Source organism: Alternaria burnsii, assembly GCF_013036055.1.
Source record: "Alternaria burnsii strain CBS107.38 chromosome Unknown 697, whole genome shotgun sequence".
Taxonomy (NCBI): Eukaryota; Fungi; Ascomycota; class Dothideomycetes; order Pleosporales; family Pleosporaceae; genus Alternaria; species Alternaria burnsii.
This window is the reverse complement of record NW_024066120.1, coordinates 128853-154789: the sequence shown is the minus strand read 5'-3', so window position 1 is coordinate 154789 and position 25937 is coordinate 128853. Positions and strand designations below refer to the sequence as shown.

At 49.3% G+C, this 25937-nt stretch overlaps 11 protein-coding genes across 11 annotated transcripts; 5 read left to right on the top strand and 6 right to left on the bottom strand.

The window, feature by feature from the left end:
• Window positions 1-1225: 1225 nt before the first annotated feature.
• GT037_008867 (uncharacterized protein) lies at window positions 1226-2311 on the bottom strand (the record flags this gene model as incomplete). The annotated part of the gene is made up of 2 exons (XM_038933914.1): window positions 1226-1872; window positions 1927-2311. 2 exons carry the CDS (start codon window positions 2309-2311, stop codon window positions 1226-1228), a joined length of 1032 nt encoding a protein of 343 aa, XP_038783259.1.
• Window positions 2312-3154: 843 nt separating this feature from the next.
• GT037_008866 (uncharacterized protein) lies at window positions 3155-4642 on the bottom strand (the record flags this gene model as incomplete). The annotated part of the gene is made up of 1 exon (XM_038933913.1): window positions 3155-4642. One exon carries the CDS (start codon window positions 4640-4642, stop codon window positions 3155-3157), a length of 1488 nt encoding a protein of 495 aa, XP_038783258.1.
• Window positions 4643-7851: 3209 nt separating this feature from the next.
• GT037_008865 (uncharacterized protein) lies at window positions 7852-8856 on the top strand (the record flags this gene model as incomplete). Its single annotated transcript, XM_038933912.1, has 1 exon — window positions 7852-8856. The coding sequence occupies one exon, from the start codon at window positions 7852-7854 to the stop codon at window positions 8854-8856; it is 1005 nt and encodes a 334-aa protein (XP_038783257.1).
• A 668-nt stretch (window positions 8857-9524) lies between these two features.
• GT037_008864 (uncharacterized protein) lies at window positions 9525-9701 on the bottom strand (the record flags this gene model as incomplete). Its single annotated transcript, XM_038933911.1, has 1 exon — window positions 9525-9701. The coding sequence occupies one exon, from the start codon at window positions 9699-9701 to the stop codon at window positions 9525-9527; it is 177 nt and encodes a 58-aa protein (XP_038783256.1).
• Window positions 9702-10325: 624 nt separating this feature from the next.
• Window positions 10326-11034, top strand: GT037_008863 (uncharacterized protein; the record flags this gene model as incomplete). Its single annotated transcript, XM_038933910.1, has 2 exons — window positions 10326-10878; window positions 10931-11034. The coding sequence occupies 2 exons, from the start codon at window positions 10326-10328 to the stop codon at window positions 11032-11034; spliced, it is 657 nt and encodes a 218-aa protein (XP_038783255.1).
• Window positions 11035-11555: 521 nt separating this feature from the next.
• On the bottom strand, window positions 11556-12299 carry GT037_008862 (uncharacterized protein; the record flags this gene model as incomplete). The annotated part of the gene is made up of 1 exon (XM_038933909.1): window positions 11556-12299. The coding sequence occupies one exon, from the start codon at window positions 12297-12299 to the stop codon at window positions 11556-11558; it is 744 nt and encodes a 247-aa protein (XP_038783254.1).
• A 1018-nt stretch (window positions 12300-13317) lies between these two features.
• Window positions 13318-15521, top strand: GT037_008861 (uncharacterized protein; the record flags this gene model as incomplete). Its single annotated transcript, XM_038933908.1, has 4 exons — window positions 13318-13371; window positions 13422-13853; window positions 13908-14430; window positions 14482-15521. The coding sequence occupies 4 exons, from the start codon at window positions 13318-13320 to the stop codon at window positions 15519-15521; spliced, it is 2049 nt and encodes a 682-aa protein (XP_038783253.1).
• Window positions 15522-15828: 307 nt separating this feature from the next.
• GT037_008860 (alpha beta-hydrolase) lies at window positions 15829-18577 on the bottom strand (the record flags this gene model as incomplete). The annotated part of the gene is made up of 5 exons (XM_038933907.1): window positions 15829-16365; window positions 16763-17199; window positions 17248-17431; window positions 17488-18316; window positions 18387-18577. The coding sequence occupies 5 exons, from the start codon at window positions 18575-18577 to the stop codon at window positions 15829-15831; spliced, it is 2178 nt and encodes a 725-aa protein (XP_038783252.1).
• An 881-nt stretch (window positions 18578-19458) lies between these two features.
• Window positions 19459-21438, bottom strand: GT037_008859 (glycosyltransferase family 2 protein; the record flags this gene model as incomplete). The annotated part of the gene is made up of 1 exon (XM_038933906.1): window positions 19459-21438. One exon carries the CDS (start codon window positions 21436-21438, stop codon window positions 19459-19461), a length of 1980 nt encoding a protein of 659 aa, XP_038783251.1.
• A 1514-nt stretch (window positions 21439-22952) lies between these two features.
• Window positions 22953-24248, top strand: GT037_008858 (udp-glucose 4; the record flags this gene model as incomplete). Its single annotated transcript, XM_038933905.1, has 1 exon — window positions 22953-24248. The coding sequence occupies one exon, from the start codon at window positions 22953-22955 to the stop codon at window positions 24246-24248; it is 1296 nt and encodes a 431-aa protein (XP_038783250.1).
• A 453-nt stretch (window positions 24249-24701) lies between these two features.
• Window positions 24702-25813, top strand: GT037_008857 (glycoside hydrolase family 16 protein; the record flags this gene model as incomplete). Its single annotated transcript, XM_038933904.1, has 2 exons — window positions 24702-25044; window positions 25095-25813. 2 exons carry the CDS (start codon window positions 24702-24704, stop codon window positions 25811-25813), a joined length of 1062 nt encoding a protein of 353 aa, XP_038783249.1.
• Between the last annotated feature and the right edge of the window lie 124 nt (window positions 25814-25937).

Below are 25937 nucleotides of genomic sequence, written 5' to 3'. Positions count from 1 at the left end.
AAGAAGCAACCTGGATTCGTCCAAACTCCTATCAAAACTGTATCCAGAGGAAGTAAAGTAGTCCTATGTACAATGATAGTGTTGTGGATCATCTCTGCCCAGCCTCTGCTGATTCCTCGTCTACCACAAGCTTTGGCCCAACACTCGTTACAAATACTCCGCACCTCCTGTGTACATGAGCACGTACTTCCCGACCCCGCTTCCTGAAACCCTTAATGAGCCTTCTGAACCCTATACTTCGAGCTTCTTTCTCCCTCCATGTTTATGAGCTCGGCGCTTTAGATAGGCCTTTCTCCCTGCATACCCGGTTACTGGGTATACGATTCAGACGCTTCAATCTACCTAGGAGACTCCTTACGCTGCTCTGTTCTTGCACAACAGTGCACGCCTCTTTTCACTACTATCATAGACTACCCAACTCCTCCTATCTCCCTCGGGCTACTGCGTAAGGAATATCCTGCGTCTCCTTTGGGAATCGCGTCTGAATCTGTCCCATTCTCTTCCCTGTTCTCGCCTGAGCTCGTGAGCCGCCTTGCATCCACTTCGTATGAGTATGGCGTCGATTACCCCTGTCAACTCTCACCTCACACTTGAAGCAGTAGCAGGTGACTCTAATGGATATAGTGACGGATACTACTACAGTACGCTTCCACTAAGAGACTAGCTAGCATATATCCGCGCTTTGGACGGGCCAGGCTAGCATGCGTCTGCATTGGACATTCTACACAGCAGGCGAGTCTGTCCGGGAGCTCAGAAATGCCAACGTAACGCTGCGCCGATTGGCTTCTGCTTCCTCTTTGCCTGCTTGTGACGTGGTTTTTGCATGACATACTTACTATTGTGGCCTCCAGTACCGAACTAGAAATTCAGCACCTTAATAGGTACGGCCACTTCTTCTGCGTCCCGTGCCGGACCGTCAACCCCCCGGAAGGCTGAAGACCTATTTGCGATCGGAGCATGACGTCGTTAAGCCGCGACAGAATGTTATTTCCGCTTAGTATAAACGACTACCTATTTTGTAACACGAAAAAGACATCAAGTCGCTGTCTAACAGCTCACCCATACTTGAGTTTCTTACTCTACCAGGTCCGGGATACGCTTGTCGTAGCCCTTACAAAACGGTTCATTAGAGTACTTAACTAGCGACTATGCTTATTAAACGCACAGATACTGTAGTGTAGGCTCTAACACTGTTGATAGACGAGATCCCCTACGAGCCGTGACACTACATCTCGATCTTAACATTGGCCAGTTCACTGCTCAAATTCCATAACGTAATCTCCCCTTCCTCGTCAAATGCATGTGGAGCATATCCTGGGTCCAAAATCGAACTCAAATTCTTCGCTGGTCCACCAATGCCGCAATTGCACAAATATTTCCCCCCAGTTCCCTCCAGCGCCGGTGCGGTTGCTGCCCATGTCGACGTTGAAGCACCCTGCTCGCACGACTGCATGGATGCCTGCGCCGCAGGATTGGTCTGCCAATCATGCGGCATATCCGACGGTACACTCTGGACATGCACATAGAGCGGAGTGATAATGGCGCCAGGGTGCACGGCAAGAGCATGAACGCCACGCGAACCGTACGTGCGATCAATGTAATTGGCCATCCACAGGTTGGCGGTCTTGGACTGCCCATAGCTTGTCCATGCGTCATAATTCTGGGCGAGGCCGGGGTCGGCGAGGTTAACGGTGGAGTAACGGTGTCCGGAGGAGGAGAGCATAACGACGCGGGAGTTGAAGGCGGGTGATGTGCTCTTAAGGAGGGTGGGGAGAAGCAGGGCAGTCAAGGTAAAGTGGGCGAGGTGGTTAACGCCAAACTGTCGCTCGAAACCATCAACGGTGGTGCTACGTTTCGGAAGACCCATAATGCCTAATGAATAGGTGAGTTTCAAACTTCCAAGTGTTTTATCATATCCCTACTAACCTGCGTTGTTTACAAGCACGTTTAACTTGCTAGACTTGTCGAGAAAAGCTTGAGCAGCAGATTTCACTGACTCAAGCTTGTCCATGTCCATCTCGATCGCTTCGAGCCTACCATCACCTTTGGTTGATTTGCGGATATCTTCAATAACCCTGCTGGCTTTGTTTAGGTCGCGAGCTGTAATAAAGACATCGGCGTTAGTAGCGAAGAGCGCTCGCGCTGTCTCGATACCAATTCCAGAAGTGCCTCCTGTTACAAGCACAACTCTGCCAGTCCATTTCCCAACAAGATTGTTGTCGCGAATCACCTGGAAAGCGGTTGGACGCGCATCGCCGGGTCCGTTAGGCTGAAGATATTTCTCCGCGTAAGGAGTCAGTGGGTCCGACATTTTGTTTTCGTTCAATGGAAGGTATGGTACTGCTGGTGATGACAACAGTTATAACAAAGGCTTTGGATTTATACTTCTGGATGAACTACTAACCCGGCTTTATTCTCGGGTTGCGTAGTAATAGGCGTCGTGTAGGTTACCAGAAGTAAGCTTAGACTTTGCCTTGCTCCAATTGTTTTTGCAATCCGATTAGAAGAGTCGGCGAGGTAGTTAGATTGCTTAGCAATTGTGCATTAGTATAGCATGCTCTGTAGAAGCACAGGTGCGCGCCGTCTAGATTACCTAATTAGGATTAGTATAGCGTGCTCTGTAGAAGCACAGGTACGTGCCGTCTAAATTACTTAATCAAGATTAGTATAGCATACTCTGTAGAAGTCTTAGCAGGATGTTATCTTAGTTATGTAATCACCTCGCGTCCCGCAGTGATCACTAACTGCTGTTGGAGGTGTGGTTGGTCTTCTACTCCTTCCCCCCCCAACCCTTCAAGGAGAGAATCCTTTGTGTTACTTGTGACAGATGGAACCATAACCACGCCATCGAAGAATACGCGACAACCACGACTGCTTACCGTCCATACTCTTGCATGTAGCTCAGGCGAACGGGGCTCTTGTATACGGTAGAGGTTCTGGTTATGTAGCGCTACAGGAAGGCAGAAGAATAAACCGTCAGGAATGGACCGTCTTCTTCAGTGGAGAGGTCTTTGCCTGGCGTGTAACTATGGGCACGATCGGCTGTCGATGCATGGCTAAGCGAGGAAGACAGCGTCTTCTTGGCCAGAATAAGGCATATAGCTCCTTTAGAAAACCTCCATCATCTCTTAGGCTAAACACTCTAGGCTGAAGATTACTCTTCACGATAGCTCCACTCTTTTCTATACATCCAGAATATGTCACTCATTTCCCGAAAACAGTGCTCAACCCTATCAGCAGGATCAAGCCATCCAACAATGCCGAATGGTGTAATATATCCATAACACCGGTCCTCCCTCCCCACTCTACGCATATCATGATGTGGCCACAGACTTCGCTCTGTCGCATACTCATAGGAGATGCTAACGTCCCCTTGTTTATTCACGATCCCATGGAATTGAGACGTTGCAAAACTGTCCGAATTGTGTTGACCCTTTATGATTGCTATGCAATCTGGTGGGTCACTGGGAATAGCCTCTCGAGCAGTAATGAGTATGCTTTGCGTTCTTGAGAGCTTCGCGGTAATGGATTCGTTGACCTGGGTAGCATACCAGCCTACCCAGATGCCGTCAAGGAAGTTTATGGTTTCCTGAGGTGTCATTCGGATGTCGTGCATCTCAACTCCTGGTGTTCGAAAGGGTATCGGGTTCTTTATGAGTGTGCTTAGTGGCAATCGGTCGACTAATGGCAGAGGAACATCGCGAGGGCTCCGTGCTGTGAAAATTTTGAAAACCATATACAGGATTGTGGTATACCTGTCTTCGAAATCCAAACGCACTTTATTTGGAGTCATAACCCACGTCATGTCCATTAGTACGTCCGGGAAATCGAGTCGGAAGCAACCGCTACCTAAAAAAGGTTCGGTGGCTAGTGCATACCGCAATTCCTCTGGTACTAGAGCCATTTTCTCAACTCGGGATAACATAAGCATTACCATGCAATATGCCGAATTGAGATACTCGATCAGACAAGAATTCTTGATACACTCAGGATTCTCATTTTCGGTGGGTTCGCAAAGCAAAAAATGAAGATGCTCAGGCTTCAGGGCAAAGACTGATGGGTGTCTGATTGTGAACAGATGAGGCAGCCAGAAAGCGAAGACTCCTTTCCTCCAGTCACATGATCGATTTTTTGGTTGTTGATCCATGGGCACGTTGAACCATTGCTGCGCTTTCTCCACGGCAAAGGCTACACGAGCGCTGTCACCAGCAGATAAGCTGTCGAAGACTGTACGATCAGGCCATGTCGCAATACGCTGTTCGTGTGCTTTCTCTAGTCTATACTGCTCCTCGGTCACGTAGTCTGCGTAGTCCCAATCGTCTTCTGGAGAAATGTCCTCTTGAAACTCTGTCCACCACTCTTCATCTTCACTGCCTTCTTCGCTCGCCTCGGAGTCGCACGTCTGAAGTTCCCAATTTTCAACTTCGACAGCATCGAGATCTAGCGATGCCATATCGTGGTACTTTTCGTAGTAAATAGCGTTGGCAGCCTTACGCTTGAACACATGACGATTGTAGCATTTCGCAAAAAGTCGTTTCGAAGTAAGGCTGAGGCTCAAGATTGAAGAGCAGGGCAGGTGGATAGCGATGTCCTGGACGAGCTCCGCAGGTAACCCAGGGAGTGTAGCATCGCCGTGTGTCATACTGTTAGCCAACAGCGAACCTTGTGGGCTTCTAGCTTCGCTACAAGTAGTTACTTGGTAGATTTGGACGATGAGTACGCGGTCCGCGCGAAAGATACCTGACTTGGCCTGTGCTTTCAGGCATCCTTCGCCAACGGCTGCAATCAAGATCCGTATCAGCACCAACAAGGATCATCTCCGACATGTCGGGATCTCTAACACGACTCACGACTCATGACCACATCACCAACGCGGCTTACGCCACGCCAGTCCTTCGCCATTAGCATCTCTAGCTTCGTCCGGTCTTCCGGCCATTCACACAATCACGACGCATAGCCTTGTTCCTCGCATGGATCCTCCCGCTTAGCTAGCGTATCACGTGATAAGTCAAAGGGCGTGGGTTCGAGTTCGATCTATGACAATTAGAGTTAGTATATCTTAGACCGAAGCGCTTAGTAGCAGCTTTATCTATCTAATTACCTAATTACAATTAGTTATCTTCTCGATTGCCTAAACAGTTTTCCTTAACCCTACACTTTCTACACAGATTCGTTGTGGACGTAGTTATTTCATAACGTATGGCGGGGCCAGAACTACTGTTGAGGGTACGACAGAAGCACACTCGAAGTCGGACAGGATGTTTAACATGTAGAGGACGACATATACGATGCGAGGAACAGCGACCACACTGGTAAATATACACTATATGGGTATCATGTATATAACACTAACATTACAGCTTGAATTGTGAGAGGGCATTCAAGAAATGTGTGTATGCGCCATTAGGCCAGTCAGTGATGAGCCTACGTAGTAAGGCAAAAGTTCCGGGTCTTGCAGCGCCTTGGCAGATCACGCCTCAGATCTCCGGAGCTCGAGGGGATCCTTTTGATGCACTTCCAATTGCCATGCCATTTCGATCTATGGAAGTGCTCGAGTTCTGTAGGGTGCTTGTCTATGATATAACACGCAGCTCTACACACTAACACGGAATCACAGTTATGCAGACCAATGCACCAGTTGGTCATTTCATTCCTACACGCTTGTGGAAAGAAAAGTACTTCAGACAAATCCTCTAGACAACCAACAACATCAAACTGATCCTTTCTCAGCGTAGCATCGAAAAACACGGATTCAGCATTCTGCCGTGCCTTGATGTTAATTTCTGCGGCTTTCTTTGCTGGCCATGCAGGTGGATTACGCGACTTTGAAACAGTGTACTTACATCACAAGCTCGAAAGCTTGCGCACCATTAATACGTGGTTGTCTCACCCAAAGACACAATTGAAGACCCAGTGCTTAACCCTGATTGGAACCCTCCTTCTAACTGAGGTTGGTAGCAGCACAGGTCCTTCACACGCTTTGGCTGACACTTTCGGTGGGGTTAGGCTTATCTTGGGCATGATACGGCTGCCAAGCATCATCTTGCGGGCCTGAAGAGGCTTCTTGAGTTCAGACAGCAGCAGATATACTTTTCTACTGCTGTGACTAGTCAAGAAAGCATCGAAACATCCGATTTGGTGACTCGTTACAATATTCTGTAAGAGCAAAAACGTTTTGGGGTGTTTTAAATTGCTCATACAAATAGGGCGCAAGCCATCATCGAAGCGACCTCTCGCCTTGATCACAGCTGCGGATTCTCAAACAGACCATCTTTACCACTATCTCAACCGTGCACTAAGGATCATGACAGAGTAGTGGAATCCATACGCCTGATGCCGTATTTCTTCGTCAGTTCCAGTCTTGAAAACAATCAAATCGTCGATATCGCCAAGCCTATCAACGAACTAAGATTTTTAGTGTCAGTGCTTGGATCGTCGACTGGCACGTCGAACATTCAAGAAGGAGGGCCAATGTCGACCGCGAACGCTGCTCTAGTCGTTTTGAACGCAAATCGCCTGCACGCTGAATCACTTTTCAGCTTGCATCACTCTGTCAGTGAAACCCGAGAGACCGACAAGCTGAGATGCACATGGCGAACATTCGCAGCAGCTCGATATTGCTTTTGGTACGGCGTACTCAGGCTGAGCAAGCTTGGTCCCTCCCTTGAGATTGATCTCCCATCGCACCTTTGCAATCTTTTGCTAACGGGTGGTGATACAAACATCCTCACAAAACCTTTCCATCAACTCAACTCTGATCTGTGGATCTGGATAGCTTTTTCAGCTGCACTTACGTTAAAGAGGTTCTGGAAAGCTTTGTGCGATTTGTGCGGTTCGAGTCTAGTTGAACAATTATATCACAGTGTTGCTGCTGAGATAACGGCTTGGGGAGGATCTCGAGATATATGGGGCTGGAGTGATGTGGAGAACGTATTGAAACGTATTGCCTGGCCAGAGCGACGGTATGAGGACGCGGTAACGTTGTGGTATGTTCTCATCGGCGCAAATTCTTGATTTACAGCGAAGATTACGAGAGTCAGGCACACAGATATATATCATTGATAGGTTTCACAGTCCTATATAGCGATAATGTACGTTACGCAGAGCTTCCTTTTCTATTCTATCTTCGTTTTTGAGATCCTGGGTTTTCCTGGGTCCATAGGAGTCTCATGACTGCCGGGCCTCGTCTCCTGATGTCGATGCTTGGCAAGGCCGACAGATGCTGCTGAGCTTCCAATCATTAGCATTATCCCCAGCCACGTTATCATCTGCCAACATTGTGCCTTGTTTCTTGGTGATTGTAACAGACGTAGCTTACAGAGCTACTGACTAACGAGACGGGCCGTCAGGAAGAACTCCTTCTCAGTAGTAGTTCAGCAGCTTAGCCGGGCAAAGAGCACACGCATCATCCGTGTGCTATCTAATTGGCCAACATGGTCGCGCTAAGACGCTCAGGGATGCTATATGCTAATCTCAATCTAGTAATCTAGACGATGTAAGCTATCGGCCATTGCAGCATGATTGCCAGTTCATTTATCCGTCTGTCTCTCTGACTCCGTCTGGATTACCAGAATAATCAGAGCGAAACTATTGATAAGCTTTTTTCTAGCAATCTAAACGATGGGCATAAACATGCCTGACTAGCGTAGCATACCAATATCCTACATTCCCCATATACGAAACAAAGGGGCAATCTTATCCACGCTCCCAGCCTCTATAGCTTACCAACCTGTAAATTGCCAGTCTACAGCTTGCCATCCCACGAACATCCGGACACGCAGAGTAGACCGATTTCACACCCATTCCCGCGTCCAATCCTTCCGCACATCAACCCTGAGCCTGACATCCGACATGGTCTCTCTCAGCGACGTCCGCGCCCACAATGCGACCCTCTCATCCTTCGCTCCCAACCTCGTCGCCATCTTCGTCGGTGGCACCTCAGGCATCGGCCATTATACTGCCTTAGAGTTTGCACGCAACACCCGCTCTCCCCACATTTACCTAATCGGCCGCAATGCCACGGAAGCTGCCAAAATCACCAATGAGCTCAAAGCCATCAACTCATCCTGCAAGGTCAACTTTATACAGCAAGACGTAAGTCTGCTGCGCAAAGTGGATGAGGCGTGCAAGGAGATCCAGGCGAAGGAGCAGAAGGTGAATCTGTTGTTCATGACAATCGGCTATATGACCTTCAAGGGCCGAAACGAGACCAAGGAGGGCCTAGACCACAAGTTCGCCCTTCACTATTACGCGAGAGCGCGTTTCATGCATAATCTAGCACCTCTGCTGGACGCAGCGGCCAAGAGTGATGATCCTGAGGCGACGTTGTCGCGCGTCGTGTCCGTGTACGATCCTGCGCTCGGAAAGAATAATGACTTCGATTTCTCCGACCCTTCACTCAAGAACAAATTCTCTCTTAAGAATTGCGCGACCCATGGGAGTGCCCTAGGCAACTTTGCCATTGAGCATCTGGCGAAACAATGGCCCAACACCTCCTTTATCCACGAGCAGCCGGGTATCGTCGAGACTTCCGGTGGCCGCAACCCATGGCTCAAGCCCGTCTATGCTCTGCTGTCGCCATTCTCAGTGAGCACGAAGGAAAGCGGTGAGAGACATTTATTTGAAGCGACTGCCTCGCGCTATTCACCCAGAGCAAAGGCCGAAGGAGTACAGGGTGTTGTGAACGGCGGTGATGGTGTCGAAGGGAGTGGTCATTACCAGCTATCCTGGAACGGCGAGGCCCAGCCTGACACAAAGAGGGCGGCTAATATGCGGGCCGAGGGCGCCGAGGAAAAGATGTGGGCGCACACGACTGAGGTATTTCATAAGATTTGCGACGAGGGAGGCAGATACTAGCTGTGGACTATTGAACGGGTTCCCTTCTCTCATGATATCTTCTTGGCTTATTTCGGCATTGATTCTGTTGGTGTGTGACACTGCGCGGTGTCCTTTGAATTGCGTTTACATTTGATCTAAAACAATGCTGTTGCCTTGAGGTTAGTAGGAGTGCAGTAAGCGGAGCAGATTAGATGTCAGCTGTTGATAATTGCAGCCTCCCTTTTGGCACAGAGCAGCAGACGATGCACGCCGAAGTCTTTCCGAACCATCTCCTCGTTTAGCGCGTTGTCGTGCTGTTTCTTACTATCCTTCACACTGTCCTTCATTTTCAGTCGCCCAAGCTGCCGCAAATATAGTGGGATTTTCCAACGCTTGCGACCTGCAAACCATATATCTATCTATAGTAGTAAACTCACTCAGTCAGAGATCATCAGCTCACAAGATGAGTGTCGTTCTATCGATCAGCTTGGAGGGCCTGTGATCTGCGCTTCTTGGTCATAAAGTAAGATCGATTGCATCAACTGCCAGAACCACTGCTTTGTATTCCACTGCCGCTGGTCTTGTAGTTAAATCTTTTGTCCGCTACATCTCTACTAGCTTTTATAGGATCCCAGAGAAGATACCAACATTGCCGTGCCCCACCTAGCAACGCGCTTCCCTGCGTAACACGCACTTTGATCACCAAATCAGCAGCTCCAAATGCACTTATTGAGAGCAGAGAAGTTGGTTTCGGCCTTGTAATCATACCGCGCAGTTAAGAATAGTGTGGCACCTGTTTCAAATAGGGCACGCGCCGTTTCCAGATCGATTCCTGACAAGCAACCTGTGATCAAGATATTTTTCCTAATCAATTTTCTCTCCATATGCTCAAGTTTGATGATTTGAAGTGCTGTAGGCCGCTGGTCGCCAGGGCCGGTGGGCGACTTATGTACTTGTGCGTATCGTGAAACTATGGCGGTTTGGAGATCGAGATCAGAGAACTGTAGTATAACTGGTGAGAATAATGCAACATGGGTGCGATGCAAGACGCGGCTTATACCTTCGCCATCTCGTGTAAGTGACCTGTTTCGTCCGTAGATTGGAAACTGCGCTAACCGACTCTAGTTAATAGCTTCCGAGCTAATGCAAAGTGTTATCAAGAGTAGACTATCAAGCTGGTCGCTTATCACGGTTCTATACTTGTCTGCAGATACTTGCTTGGTAAGTAGCTCTAATGCAAGTGTCAGCAATCATTAAAAGACCCGTTTATGTATAGTCAGGTCTAGTCAGACGGAACTAACTACTAGCACATGACAGCTCGACAGCGAGGACATTTCTGGAGTCTATTGCCAGGGTAACTCTAGCCAATTACACAGACTACTCTTGCGACACATATAAGAGCTTTCTAAACTTCACGCCTTTTCACTCACTATCTAATCTACTGTTACCCTCTGTGTCAGAAGACCTCTATCACCTGCCTACTACTGCGCTTAAATTTCTCGCCAAACATGATTTACAAAGCCTTCATTCCTCTCCTAGCCTTCGCGCTAGCGCCCGTCGCGTACTCTCGTTCCGCTCATAACGACTCTCCGATCACACGCGACATTCTAGCTGCTTGCGGTGCGTCTATCCAACCATGCCAGTGCCCTCCGGGAACCTCTTACGCAGCGGTTGCTTCATATGGATTCTTCCTTGCCAGTGTTGATGACGTTTCTGGTATTGCTGCGTCGTCCTTTGGTGACTTAGCCTTCCTCGGGTTGAATGTTACCAACACGACAGGCAAAGGATTCGACCTTGGGTCTTCGCGTACCTTCGCAGTTGATTGGGAATCGGCACTTGATCCAATTGTCATCAAGGAAGTTTTGACCACCTTTGAGCTGTATGATAATGAGGAAGGCCTAAGAATGACATGGGAAATGGGAAATGCACCATTTTACTATAAGAGATTGAACGGCGAAGGAGGAGTTCTGGCTGGCTTCTGGAGCTTTGAGGAGCTGCGACAAGTTGGTGATCATTCGTTTCTTATGTCGTCGACGTGGTCCTGCTTTGGCGATTCTTTTAGTAAGTCCAAATATCTTCTATCAGGGCCTAGCTAACAATTGTGTGACCTAAGGCTTTAGAAACCTCCATCAATTCATGTTCGACAACATTGCCCGAATATTGAAAGAGCAGGGGAAATCAGATGGGACAGTTATCGGTCTTACCCATACTGGCTAGCTTTTTCCCCTCTTCCTCTGTTATCTCAGAACACCAAGCGGGCGTAGAAACGTAAAACGCAACTCGCTAAAATACACGTGTTGTCTAATTTATTGGGTAATTCTGAAAGGAATTTGTGGAAGGAATCCGTATCATAGGTGGAGGTGATCACATGATCGTCCAGAGCGAGAAACAATACACTAAGAGCTCTGTATGTATTCATCTTCAACAGTGACTTTTCATGTGTTACTGATCAATGAATTTTGATACTTGCCGAACTCGTATAAGCAGGTCATGGTTTGTCCCTCCCTTTCCCTTGGATAGACTCCCTCGAGATACACGTTATTCACGCTGCTGTGTTCAAGCATTGGCTCGAAATGGAAGAAGTCCAGGAAGCCTTCCAGATCTCGCGGTGGTGGGGCTCACGGAGTCTTGATAAGCTGGTGGAAGTTGAACACCATCGCGATAGTGTCTAGGTTTGTGCACTTTATCATGAGTGTGACGTCGGGATTCTTTTCGTCTACGACACGCCCGATACGAAATTAGTTATACTTGCACTCGTGTGGGAAATAGATACACTTGATAGCTGCAAAGGCTTCGGTGGTAGCCACGCCGTTGACCATGACCGTGGGGAAAGTGGAGGGGAAGTCTGTGAACAAACGGACAATCTTGGAAGGCTTGTGTTCCTCGTACTTGAAGTCGAACCATTTCGTTGTCGAGAGCATGCATATGGTGACTTCTCCCAGTACCTGCTTGTTTGTGAAGGCGAGATCAGGGAGCCAGGGCGCATACTCCGCCGTGGGTAGCTCGTTTCCTGAATGCCGGTCGCAAATGGTGAGTTCGTTGGGCCAGCGCCAGGTGCAACATGGATTGTTGAACCGGTCGACGTGCAAATGTTTCGCTAGCTCCTGGTAGCTGTGCGCAGCCTTCAACAAATGAGTATACACATTGAAGCGTAGCTCAGGTGGTAGATAGAGGAATTTGTAGAACTTTAGCTCATACACCCAGGTCATAGCGGAGGTACCAGCTTCAGCAATGGCAATGAACTCGATCATTGTCGAATCATATAGAGAGTACTCTTTCTGGGTATCGAGATAGCCAATCGCAGCCTCGCAAAGGTTACGGAAAGGAAGGAAGTCTAGTGGAAATGGCCCTCCGTAGTCATAGTCGTCGTATCCAAAGCCATAATCACCCCAGATACAGTTGTAGTCATTCCAGGTGCCCTTGAAGTCATTCCAGGTGCCGCCGAAGTCGTAGTCAGAGCCAGAGTCATCTGAAGACCACATGCTAGCTGATATGCATATCAGAAAGAGCTTAGGGAGGAACGTTGTTGAATACTTACCAGTTCTGCAATACCTTGATATTCTTTCCTGGACGAAAATAAGAGTGGGTGGTGGTTACAGTGGTGTGCGAAAAGGTTTCAACTCAGCGAAGAGCTGGTACATATACAACCAAAGGCTGTTCTAGTACCTGTGCAGACACTAGAATATTGGCTGGTATTCTGAGTCCGAACGATTCTAAATTCACTCCAGCAGCCTCTGAACTGTTTTGCTACGAGCATTTGTGCTTTGCGCATGCGCTGTGTGTACGTCAGCCAAGCTTGCTCGCTACCACTGACTACGCGTGGAGCTGATTGAAACATATTCTCTTTCTCCTATCGCCTGGTGGCCTAGTCGATGGAACATCTGATAAGAGAAGCCTTGCGCTTGACGTTAAGAATCTCTATTCCGGTGCTGCAGGGCCGTTGAGCACCGTGAATTGCGATGTGTAGAAGAGACAAAGGTATATAGTCATCGTATCGATATCATGATTCGAAGACTGCTGGTCGTCATATCCTGAGATGGATACAGCTTCACTAATACTAGATTGCGATGCTAATTGCGATTTTGTAGCCTCGTTTTCCTGGTCGGCTGAGCGATCGCGAAGCGAAACTGATGATTGCAGATTGGGGTCGAATTACGTAACATACGTCATAATATTCACCATATTATGATTGCGCAGATGAAGTATCGCAACCCCTCTCCGGGTTACCTTTGGAGGTGTGGCGTTGTGGGAATGCTTGTTACCTTTGGAGGTGATGATGTCCGAGACGAACCTTTGGAGGCAGGCGCAGGCGAAGCGTTCCGCGCTAAACTTCCGAGGTCGCACCTGGCCAATCACAAGGAACATCCTATCGGAGACCACCAAGACTTGGGGTCTTTATATAAGGATCTCTGTTTCGTCCATTTGTGCGATAAAGAGTACACAAAACCGTTGCTGCTGTTCTGAGAACGTTTGCGCTCCGAAGCCTTGTAAAACGAGATTATGGCGTCCACGCCCCATCCGCTTGACCCGCTTACGCCGGAAGAGATAACGAAGGTTGATGATTTATACACACCATTCCTGATCGTATGTTTACATGAATACAGGTAGTCAACGCAGCTCAATCATCGTTTGAAGGTCTGGCTTTGAACTTTAGGGTCATCACTTTGAGAGAACCCCCAAAAGACGAGCTCGTCACATACATCGAAGCAGAGCATCGGCATGATCAAGCACTACCGAAGATCAGTCGTTGCGCTCGCGTGGAGATCCTTGTGAGAAGCAAGAATGGCGCAAATGACCTATTCGAACTCATGGTTGCCATTGACAGTAATAATGTCATCGGGAAACAGCACCTTGAAGGAAAGCACTCGTACATTGACGCAGCGTATACGAAAGAGGTTGAAGAGGCGTGCTTGCGCGACCCGAAAGTCCAGGCAGAAATTGAAACGCTCAATCTACCAGAAGGCGCATCTGTGATTGTCGAACCATGGGCTTATGCTACTGACGGTTCAAATGATATGTCTCGTCGCATATCAATGGTATTGCCTCGAACTTCCGATTTCAAAACTCCAAAATGCTGACTCGAATTGCAGTGCTGGTTTTATCTTCAACTCACAGCCCACACAGACGCAAACTACTACGCCTACCCACTCGACGTCTGCGCCGAAGTTTCTGAAGACCTGGAAGTCACCAAAATCTATCGTCTACCTACTTCAAGCAATGAACAGATTCACAACGAGATGCGTTCTTTCGACCGACGGAAGATTCATGCCACAGATGCGAGCGAGTATCATCCCGATCTGCGATCCAGTCCTCGTACGACTACAAAACCGTACCAAGTTGTCCAGCCAGAAGGCCCATCATTCAAGATCAATGGCCATAGGGTTAGCTGGGAGAAGTGGACGTTTAGAGTGGGATTTAATTATCGCGAGGGTCTGACTTTGCATGACATTCGATACGACGGGCGAAGCCTATTTTATCGCCTATCTTTGGCAGAGATGTTCGTACCTTACGGTGATCCACGAGCTCCGTTTCCAAGGAAAGGAGCGTTTGACTTGGGAAACGATGGTGCAGGTATCAATGCGAACAATCTGCGACTGGGCTGTGATTGCCTTGGTAGGTCTTGTTGCATCATGCAGGGCTTCGGCAGTACTGATAACGAACCAGGCACTATCAAGTACTTTGACGGTTGGCACAATACGTCCTCCGGCCTCCCACTGAAACTGCCGAATGTAGTCTGCCTGCATGAACAGGACGACGGGATACTTTGGAAGCATACAAATTTCCGCACAGGGCATGCTGTGGTGACACGCTCGCGCATTCTTGTATTGCAAACGATCATCACTGTAAGCAACTACGAATACATTTTCGCCTTCCATTTCGGTCAAGATGCGTCGATCAACTACGAAGTTCGGGCAACCGGTATCCTCTCTACCGCACCCATCGCTCTCGGTGAGCCCAAACCGCCCTTTGGTACCATCGTAGCACCCGGCGTGCTTGCACCATACCATCAACACCTTTTCTGCTTGCGAATTGACCCTGCTATTGACGGCCAAAAGAATTCCGTCGTAATCGAAGAGTCGCACGCGATGCCTATCGATGATCCAGACGTACACAACCCTTTCGGCGTCGGATATGAGACTCGCACCAATTACATCGAGCGCGAAGGTGGATTCGACTTCGATCTGACCAAGAATCGCGTGTTCAAGATCGTCAACGAAGCAGAGACCAACGCCATGACACAGACGCCAGTAGGCTTCAAGCTGCTTCCCTCGTATAGCCAGATGCTTCTCGCGCATCCCTCATCTTTCCACGCTCGCCGATCCGAGTACGGCCAGCATGCAGTATGGGTGACAAAGTACCGCGAAGATGAGATGTTCCCTGCAGGAAAATACACGATGCAGTCGATGGGTGGTGATGGGATTGCGAGTGCGATTGAAAAGAGAGCTGGAGACAAAAAGCAAGCGAGTGTCAGGAACGAGGATGTCGTGGTCTGGCATACTTTCGGGTCAACACATAATCCAAGGATTGAGGACTGGCCAGTCATGCCATGTGAGAAGATGGTGGTTGGGCTGAAGCCGGTCAACTTCTTTGACAAGAACCCTGGACTGGATGTTGCGCCGAGCACTCAAGAAGTGAACAAGAGTGTACTATACGATGGCGATGCGGCGAATGCGCAAGATTGTTGTACAAAATCTGCTACATAGCCAAGGGATACCAGTACTACTTTGGAGTGCTGTTGGTCTAATGCGGCTCTTGTTCGAGCGGCCTTGAAGGTACCCAACTTGACGCCTATGCTAAATGAAAGCGCAAAGTCTCAAAATGCACTTTGCTGATAGTATATCAATAATCCTATCCTCTGTTGGCACTTCAATGCGTTCAACTCTCCATATTCGATAAACTGACATCTAAGCTCCGTGTCGGTGATTGCACAAGAGTATCCATAGCTGAAGGTACACAGGCTACCATTTAGATGTGATGAATCTGTGAAGTTTGCACATGACACATCAACGGCTACCAAAGACTCGAGGCATCCCTCTCCCACTCCACCTCATCCTCATCCTTCCAATACTCAGTACCACTCTTCTTGAACCCCATCTTCTCCAACACTCTTCCGCTTCTCGCATTTTCCTTTTCTGTCTCAGCAATGAATCTTTTCACGCTTCTTTCAGTGGCTGCCCATTGCATGACTGCTTCCGCAGCTTCGCGAGCTACCCCTTGGCCCCAGCACGATGGTGCAACGCCATAACGCAGTTCGACCATCTCTTCCCATGGCGGTAGCGGAGCATCCGAGGCATTGCGTGAAGGAAGAGAGGTTGTAGTAGCGTCACGGACGCCCGCGTAACCCAGCCACTCAATGTCGTCAAGCGTCTGACAGACACCGTCCATGTCACTTTCATCGATGACCACTACTGCATTGGTCGCCACCGCCAGTTTCCGGCCTGTTGTATCCTCAATTTGTAACTTTGATCGTCTGCCTACTGCGAAATCGCCAATCGCTCTCTTGTCCCAGGATCGCGCAATGTCTCGCGTGGCAATCACTTCCTGCATCTGTTCTTGAGTTCGCGTTTGAACAGGGAAAGCACTGCCGAAACCCATGCTGCAGAAGGCGGCATTGGCATGGAGGTCAGCGTACAGATTGACATAAGATGGTATTGAGATGGCCAATGGCGTCGGTACAAGAATGAGACGAGATGTGAGAAGGGCGAATCGCCGAGAAGGTCTTAGGGTGTCTTGGGTGCTCATGCTGAAGTCTTATGGGATCTGAATTCTAGGTATCAGGTTTGCGCAAGTATCAATACACTCAAGAAGATCATGAACACGATGTTTTGAAAGGTCTTCGGTGGAGTGAGACCACCGCTAAGCACAACAAAGCCTAGCGCTGATATGACTCAGAATGATTGGTTGAAGTGAACGATACCTTGGTGACTTAGGCTGCCTTCTTTACCTTCATCGGATCGATATCGAATGGTGAGAACTCTTTGCCTCTCATGCTATCCCAGCTTTGGTACAATGCTTCGCACCTCCGCCACGTGTTTTCCACCAGTTTCTCATGCTGTCCTACGGTCCTCTCTACCCAGCCATCCCTCTCATCCGCCACCATCACGATTTCATCTCCGTCACCAGTGTACTTGTATTCCTTCCATGGTGTACTTCCGTTTGCGAAACTGATCCAATTTTGCGCATGTTGCGTGGAGATATCCTTCAGTCTTTGGGTGGGGTAGCGGAATTGGTACGTCTTGAACATGAAGTAGACATCGACCCAATGATGCGCTTGTTGCCAAAAGGGACTAATAGGAAAGGGGTTACGGACGTCGAAAACGTAACGGTAAACTTTCTTGTTCGTATGCTGGGTAAGGTATTGTGCTAGCTGGTGAGTAGGCGCTACGAGAATTAGCGACGCATGCTCCACGTTACCGATCTATAACTCACCATCGAAAACAACATCGCCCATCCAGCGCGCACCCGCTGTCAGGAACAAGTTCTGGTCGGTATTTGGAGCGACGCCATAAACCTTACCGACTAGCTCCGCGCTTTGCTCGCCTAACTGAGTTGCAATGCCACTGAGGAATGCGTCCGGGCTGACGGGAACTATTTGCTGCATGAGGGTGATGCCCTGGATGATAAGTAAGCCTCTGATGCCGAGCGCGTCTGGAAGCATCGTTCCCTTACCTCAGAACCTGTAGTTCCCAGAATAATTTCATTGACCCAGTCGCACTTGCTGAGCAACTCAGGAATGCGATCCCAGGTTACCGATCCAGCAGCATCGCCAAACCATTCTGGATCTTGGACGATCAGCCACATGCCGCCATCCGCACGATACTCAGAAGTTGCGTCAACGATCTTTTGCACATCCACTTTGCGTAGTAAATCAAGACTGGCCTCTCCGTCTTCTTCAATTCCCACTCTTTTCAAGAAGTCCTTGTAAGTCTTGCTTGCGTTCTCCAGCGATAACGGTGCTGTTGTTGGTCCAAGAACACCAGAACACAGGATGGCTCTCTGGAAGAGTGGACCAGACGATGGAGGTGCAGACAGCATGTGGCTACATATTGATATGGAGCCAGCAGACTCTCCAAACACAGTAACTCTCTTGCTGTCTCCTCCAAATCCTGCGACAAATTTCTGAATCCAAAGAAGCGCGTTTCGCTGGTCATTCAAAGCGAGATTCGCGTTGCCAGATTCCGGGGTGTGCAGATAACCGAGCGCTCCCACCCGGTACTGTATACTTGCTGAGATGACAGGCTGATCATCAAGAATCGATTGCTCAACCATTAGGGCTGTGCTGTGCTGCTCATCGATCTTTCCGAGCACGAAGCCACCGCCATGTATGTACACTAGCACGGGAAGCTTGGACGAAGGCGGCTGATCTTTGAGATACGAGAGCGGTATGTTAAGCTGGAGGATGGCACATTGAAATTCGTCGGATGCGGCTGGAAAGCTTTCGCCCGGGAAATTTCCACCTCCCACTACGTTTTCACTGAACACTTGCGGACATACGTAACTGTGATCGTCAGAGTTGACCAACGAAGATCGGTTATGAAGCCGACCTGGATATGAAGATAGGCTACTACCCATGTTTTGTGAAGTCATCTTTGCCTGCGAGCGTTTCAGCGAGAACAGACTGCTTGAATCGAGCCGGTATAGTAGCATATGGCACTGCGCGGAATTGGACCACGTTGCTTGGTGTAATGACTCCGGTCATGGGACCTAGGTCGTCATGATGGAACGTAAATGTGCTTGGGTCCTTAGATTCGGTAGCCATCTCGTTATGTCGGCTTCAAACTCCAGAGGTAGTGAGGATAAGTTGCAGGTGATGACCATGAGCATCGTGAGGAAGAACGTTCACTATGCTTGGACAACGTTGTATAAGTACCGGGAGTGGAGTTCAGGCCCGGCGGACCGGTCAGACGCGCAGCAACGGATGCCTGCTTCCCTTGAGCCCTTTCGTACTTCCTCAAGCGGCAAACTACATAGCGTAATCGAAACTGATGCCTACACCCAGTCAATATGGTGGTAGCAAGCAAACCGTAGGACCAACCAGAGCACCACCAGGGAACGTGCACCTAAGTAAGCTTCAGCCCTTCGGAGCTAGAATGGTTGCCGAGCGACACATTGGGTGGAGTAGCGGGGTTGACCATCGGGGCACTTTCTTATGCGACACCGATGACGACCGGTCGTAAGACGTGACCAAAGAGCGATCAAATGATAGCTAAGTGAATATGTGCGATGAACGCGTCTCACCTCGTTAGGGATGGCATGAAAAAGGCTGATGTCTCTTGATGAAGTTCCGTCATTCATAACGCACCAATGGCGCAGTAGAGAGGGGCAGCAGAAGCAAGGACAGTCTGTGCGTAAGCGCTAGCCCACATCCGAACTAGATCTTGTGCTTTCGAAAAGTCGCGTCGCGATACTGCGCATCGCGTTTTCAACACTCTATTCATCGTCACAAAGAATGACCTGCATTTCACAACGAACACATTCGTGATCACATTCATATATTAATTCGCCATTTTCCTAATGTGTCTCATGTTTGACAAAGGGGAAGGGTATCGTTCTATGCAATCGAAATGTGAGCAAAAGATACTCCGGAACGCCCAATGGAGTAAGTGTCTACTTCGCGCTTCGCTTCCCATATGCGCCCCATTACGGAGAAGCCGGTGATATGTACACGGAAGCAGGCACCTTCTTGCTACCGTCTTCCTTCGCAGCAGCGAGAAGAGCCTCCGCCTCATCAGCGAGGTAAGCTGGGTTATTCTCGAAGCGAGGATCAAGCCACACGGCATTAGGATCATTATCCTTGATCATCTTGTTGATGGTCTTTGGTTTCTTGTGACCTCCGACGTAGAAGATAACAGCACGGATAGCACCGAAGATCGATACAAGACTGTAAAGTTGTTTGTACAAAGGGTAGGTCATTGCAGCCCAGAACCGGGGTTGGAGATCAGGTCGGTTCCGCGCGTTGAGATGTTTGAAAGCCAAAATAGGTAGAGTAGCAGCGAGCATGAGTGGAAGGCCAAGTCGCCAGAAGTTTGGGTCGCCGCCCATCGTGACGAAGACAGGAATGCGCACCCAGTCCACAATAATGGTAGCGATAGAGTACAGATGGATGAACTTTTGAGTGAAGATACCCCATGGCGTTGTCTGTCCGTTGAGAGAAAGCAGCATCCGTTCTGCGAAAGCGATGAGACGACCATGACGGCCCATCTCCCACGAACGATATCGTTGATTCCACCAGTTAAGACCCGGCCCGAGGACAGTGGTAGGAACTTCGGTCTCGAGCACGCATGTTGCGTCAAAGGCGATGCGCTTCTTCATCTTCTGCATCGAAAGACCCGTATTGACGTCCTCTGCGATGAAGTCGATGGAGTGGTAGTTGCTGATGAGATCGATGAGTGTATCTCTTTCGCAGAACCAGCCTGCACCATGCGGGTACAACACGCCACAGATGGACGACTCCGCAAGCTTGGTGAGCCCGCTCATCTTGTACTCGCAGTCTTGCCATGCCACGAGGCAGAGTGGCATGTCACCGTTGGCATCAACAGCTTTGAGAGGGAAGGCACACCCCTTCGTTATGTCATCCATCTTGTCGATTGGTGGACGGAAGGTCGCTGGGATAGAGACGTCATCGTCGACTGTCATGATCCAGTCGTAGTCTTTAGCCGCTATAGCACCAACCAGTTGTGCGGCATTCTTGCTACCAATCGGCGACCAAATGTAGTTGATGTCGGCATGCTCGCTTCGAATGAAGTTACGGAACTCGGGGGAGACTGGGTGCCTAGTGCGGCCATTGTCGACGACGAAGATGTCTTGGGGTCGGAAGTGAACGAAGGCGCTCTTGAGTACCTTACTGGTAGCTTCATGGTCACTATTGTGACATGGGATGACGAGTGCAGTGCGATGTTCTGGTGTAGCTTCGACGATGCAGATGGCCTTCTCCACATCCAGCTCGACATCGAGAGCAGCTTTTTCGACAGGCGGACCGACGGGAGGGTGAAGAGGTGGTACACGAGCGACCAGTAGGATGACAGTAATCATGATTGGTTCGAGACCGATAACTATGATGAGAACTGGTAACATGTTGCTGCGCGTTATCTCCATGGACTTCTTGATCCAGCCGAAGTAGTGATCCGATATCGCAACTCCGACAGCAAGCGCAGCCACGATGAAGAGGATGATGTACTTCTTCCAAGTGAACGGCCAAAATACCTCGCGGATATCGATCATCTGCCATATTGTCCTCGGATGAACATGGCTGAAAATCTTGCGCTTCACGGCCGAGAAGCCGCGAAAAGCGAAATTTCGTCGATCTCGTTTCGGCACGCCTTGGCGGAGAGGAAGCGATTCGTTGCTGGACTGAGGAAGACTTGTTGTGGAAGAAGAGGGTGTACCATATGGATAGGGCGGAGGTTGATCGTCCCAGCTGTTGACCGATCTGAATGAGCCATACGAAAGGAAAGCAGGCCGAGGATGTGGTAGGTCATTGTGATCAGAAATGGTGATTCTTGGCGAACGCAGTGCAGGATGTACCGCGGCGTCTGCCGCAGAAGAGCTTGGTAGAGATGAAGAATCAACGGGCGATATCTCATCCACGTCGACAAACGGATTGACAGGAGTCATACCCATGGTCAAGGAGGGGAGTGATGTGAAGGCTTGACCGAATGGTGATTGAACGAGGGGTAATGACTAACAAAGAACTCTGAGGGTCAACTTGAACCACCTATACACAAGAAGATACAACATGGCTTCTCGAGCTGTTTTGAAGGTCCTATACATCCCCACCACAGACCTAGAACGAAATGTCAGAATATCGATTCTGCACTTGCCATCCCAAAAACTCAACAACATCGCTGCTGCAAGTTCAGCTCTGCGCCACAATATCGTTCTGGAACACCGCAGCTAAGGGTACTATTTTGATGATGTACTCAAATCCTACACTTTGCTGCTTCGCTAGTGCGCCCAGCACCAGGGTTGTAGTGCGTGAACATTGCTAGCTCATCGCACATACCACTGCGGCTCACCACGAATATCCCGATCAAGATGGACTAGCGACGTGGGCTTTGAAAAAGAACAGTGTAGGTTGGACTCGATTTGTATGTCGTGTAAGCGATGGACCTATTTGGAAGTGCCAAAACTAAAAGGGAGAGATTTGGTTACCTAGAGGTTAGTGCACGAGGTACCTGTGGCTAAAGTGACGCGCCGCCTCACCGGGACGACCGAACCAAAGTGAAAAAACTCCCCGCATCGCTTAAATCCCGGCATTAATCATTTCCACAACGCATTACCGGGTACCAGCCGTGCAAAGGGCTGACCAGGAAGTACCTCCGAACGTTGACGTTGCGTAACATCAACCTCCACGTTCTCAACACAATTCTACGTATGGTACAACCTCGCCACAGAAGCGATGCTGCAGTGGAATGAGATTGACAAGTCAATTTACACAGAAGTCGTGTCTTGTAGCCTGAAAGCTTCGTGGACATGCTGCGTACTACTTCAGCCCTCGTAGTTAACAACACGAAATCCTACGGCTCGTACCAACAATAGTGAACGCAAGATTGGCGATATACCCATGATCGATCGATTCCAATCTCAGAGACATCCTGGCAGTATCGAGTATCAGATCAGCCCGGCGACACACTACAGCACCCTTACATGGAGTGATGTGACAAATGCCTGCTCATCCCTGTTCCCGAAGTTCCAGAGCTGGGGTTGTACCAAACATGTGTAGTTTCTGGCGAACGTGCAAACGCCATGTCGTGGCGAGGCGGGATGAAAGAGTACCTGTGGCTGACATGTTTCTAGACCACTGTGGTAGACTGGCTGGTACACGACAATCCATATGTGGGATTGGATGTCAGGCAAAACAGAATCAACAGCCATATATTGAAAACGCATCTTGTCAGCTTAGAGAGAAGAGCGTTCCCACTATCGAATTGAAGAGGCTTTTCACGGAGAAGCTGTTGTTGAGCTGAAGCAGACAGACGAAAAAGGTTGTGGAGTCTAGATCGAGAAGCACAGTTCAGTGAGCTGTACAGGCGATGGCGAGGTCGAAAGTGTTGTGGAAGTGAAGAGAAAGCAACACACATAAAGTGCGTAGGAGACTCCAGTTGGAGACAATACCGCCATCGCTATTGATCATCATGTCTTACTTCGAAGCTCGTCCGTATTCATCTTCTACTGATGCATCCCCTTCTTCACCTGTATCAACTATCCTATCTGGATACAGCACCCCTGCTTCCGAGATCGACGAGCCTTCGTCCTTCATCTCAGATGGGCCCAATGCTCGTCGATCCCAGTACGTTCTTGTCGTTGGCGGTCTAGGATACATTGGCAGTCATACGTCATTGGAGCTCCTCAGAGCCGGATTCAGTGTTGTCATTGTCGACAATTTGGACAATTCGTACCTGTCAACACTGGACCGCATCAAGGAGCTGCGAGATGATCACTACCGAAACACTTCATGGAATCCATCTCTTACGTTTCACGAAGCCGACTATCGAAACGAGCACGCCATGTCTGTCATTCTCAAACGGTACAGCTCTGGACTGTCGGGATCCGTCATCGAAGGCGTCATCCACTTTGCCGCCCACAAGGCTGTTTCCGAAAGTATCCAGCAGCCACTGCAATATTATTCCAATAACGTCGCGGGCATGGTCACCTTCTGCACGTTATTGGACAGTCTGAACATCAAGAACCTTATCTTTTCTTCTTCCGCCGCCGTTTATGGTGAAGTGACATCCGAGGTTGGGCTGCGGATAAGCGAGAACCATTGCCTTCACGAAACCCGGGATTGGATTGATGCTGCAGGAAAGAAGCAAGTTACGCAAGGTGGCTGCACGGCGATCTCAAATCCCTACGGTCGTTCCAAATGGATGTGCGAGGCTATTTTGAATGACTTAGCGGTCTCAGATCCAGAGTGGTCCATTGTGGCTTTGCGCTACTTCAACCCCATAGGCTGCGATGCTTCTGGCAAGCTAGGAGAACACCCTAGGACAGAACCCAGCAATCTCATGCCTAGCCTACTTCGGGTCATGAACGGACAGATGCCGCATCTCAAGATCTTCGGCACGGACTGGGATACCAGGGACGGCACGGCAATGCGCGACTTTATCCATGTCAGCGATCTGGCGTTGGGCCATGTCGCTGCTCTCAGAGCGGTTGGTGAGTCGCGGCTGAAACCAGGATTCCACACGTACAACCTAGGCACCGGCGATGGTAGCTCAGTCAAGGAGATTGTGGCAGCAATGCAAACCTGTTCAGGAAAGGTCATAGAAACGCAGGAGGTTGGACGTCGTGCGGGTGACGTAGGCGTTGTTGTGGCTGACCCCACGAGGGCAGCTGTAGAGCTCGAGTGGAAGACGGCAAAGTCGATCGAAAACTGCTGCCAGGATTTGTGCCGCTTTCTTCAGATTGATGCCTCGGCGGCATATACTTGACACTTTCATAAGTTCCTTTTGCGAGCGGGAGTCTAGACCGATGAGTGGGTTTTGTGTTCGGGTACGGTACCTTTTAGCGCTAGGACGGGCGGAGCCGCAGGAGTCAATACACACATTTTTTATTGGACGCCACTAGCAAGCCACAAAACTCTGCAAGCCTCATCTGTGTCATCCTGTCATCCTTTGTTTCACGTCTCGAAAACAACATAGCCTTGTAATACCCCACGTTCACGTTATGTTTCTATCAATGGAAATCTGAGCGTCGAATCCGAGCAGCTGAACGCCTTAGCTTACCATGTCCCACCTGAACGCCTCGCCAGGTGACATCGAGACCATGAGACCACCGAGAGGAAACCATTACACGTATGTAGTATAAGCGAATGCGACTGATAAGTCGTAATATCTGCAGATCAAGTCTGCTGTGATCCCAATCGCTTACCTTCATTCTTTGCCATGTTTTCCAGTGCAGCTCTCCTATTGGCTTTCGCTACGTCTTTTCTCCTCGTCCAGGTCTCTGCAGAATGTACTCAGTTCTCAACCAATGGCTCGACAGCAGCAACGTACGACTTCTATCGCTTCTACGACTTCAGGAACCTTCGTGATGATATTGATGGCGATGCGGCTGCCGCCTCGTCTTACGGAAAGAGTTACACGGCTACTGAATCGGCCAATGGTCAGACCAAGATCATCGAAGCTGCTCCCTGGAACTCGGGTTGGAATGCTAGAGATTGGTTCAGACCTTCCCCCAAAAATGACACGATAGACATGCACTACAAACCGTCTCGTGTATCAATCAGTAAGCTATACTCTCTTTCGTAGCTTCTGCGCTTTCTTAACCAAAGTCAGGGAACAACACCGACAAATCGGAAGAACATTCGACTTACCTCACCTTGCATACGACAAGGCTTTCAGACGGAAGCCAGCTGGCGGCTGAGCTTGACTTTGCAGAATACAACGTCACATTCGCCTCCATCCGCATGTCCGCACGCATTCATGGAGCCAGTGGCGCAATCGCTGGCTTCTTCACGTACCACGATGACACATCCGAGTCGGATATAGAGATTCCGACTGGAGGCTCGGCGGACGAAGTGCACTACTCCAACCAGCCTACCACTGACCCCGACACTGGGGTACCTATCGATGGCGCAACATTCAATGTGTCGATGGAGGCTCACCAACCCACTTCGACTTGGAACAACTATAGAATGGACTGGGTGGACGGAAGAAGCGCGTGGTATATGAACGGAGCGCAATCAGCCTATACAGAAGTCAATGTACCCCATCAGGAGAGTATGATTATTTTGAGTCTTTGGAGCAATGGTGGTACTTTCTCAGGACGTATGGATATTGGCCAAGACGCCTGGTTCGATGTACAATGGGTTGAGCTGTTATTCAACACGAGTACCAGCACTATCACGGATACGAGTGGTACAGTATGCTCGGTAGAGTCGTCGCTGGGCTCGCCGACACCCAACGCATCTCCTTGTCTTCGTGATCTCGTTACGGAGTGCATTTGGTGGGCTATTGGGATGGCGTCAACAGTGAGCTTCCTAGCCTTCATTTAGTAACTCGCGCTGAGAGGAAATCTAAATGTTGGACACAACATATGTGATGCATGTTCATGATAGTCAAGAGGTCGATCCCTTCATATATGTTTGACAGGAACCACCGCACCATGTCTAAAAAGGA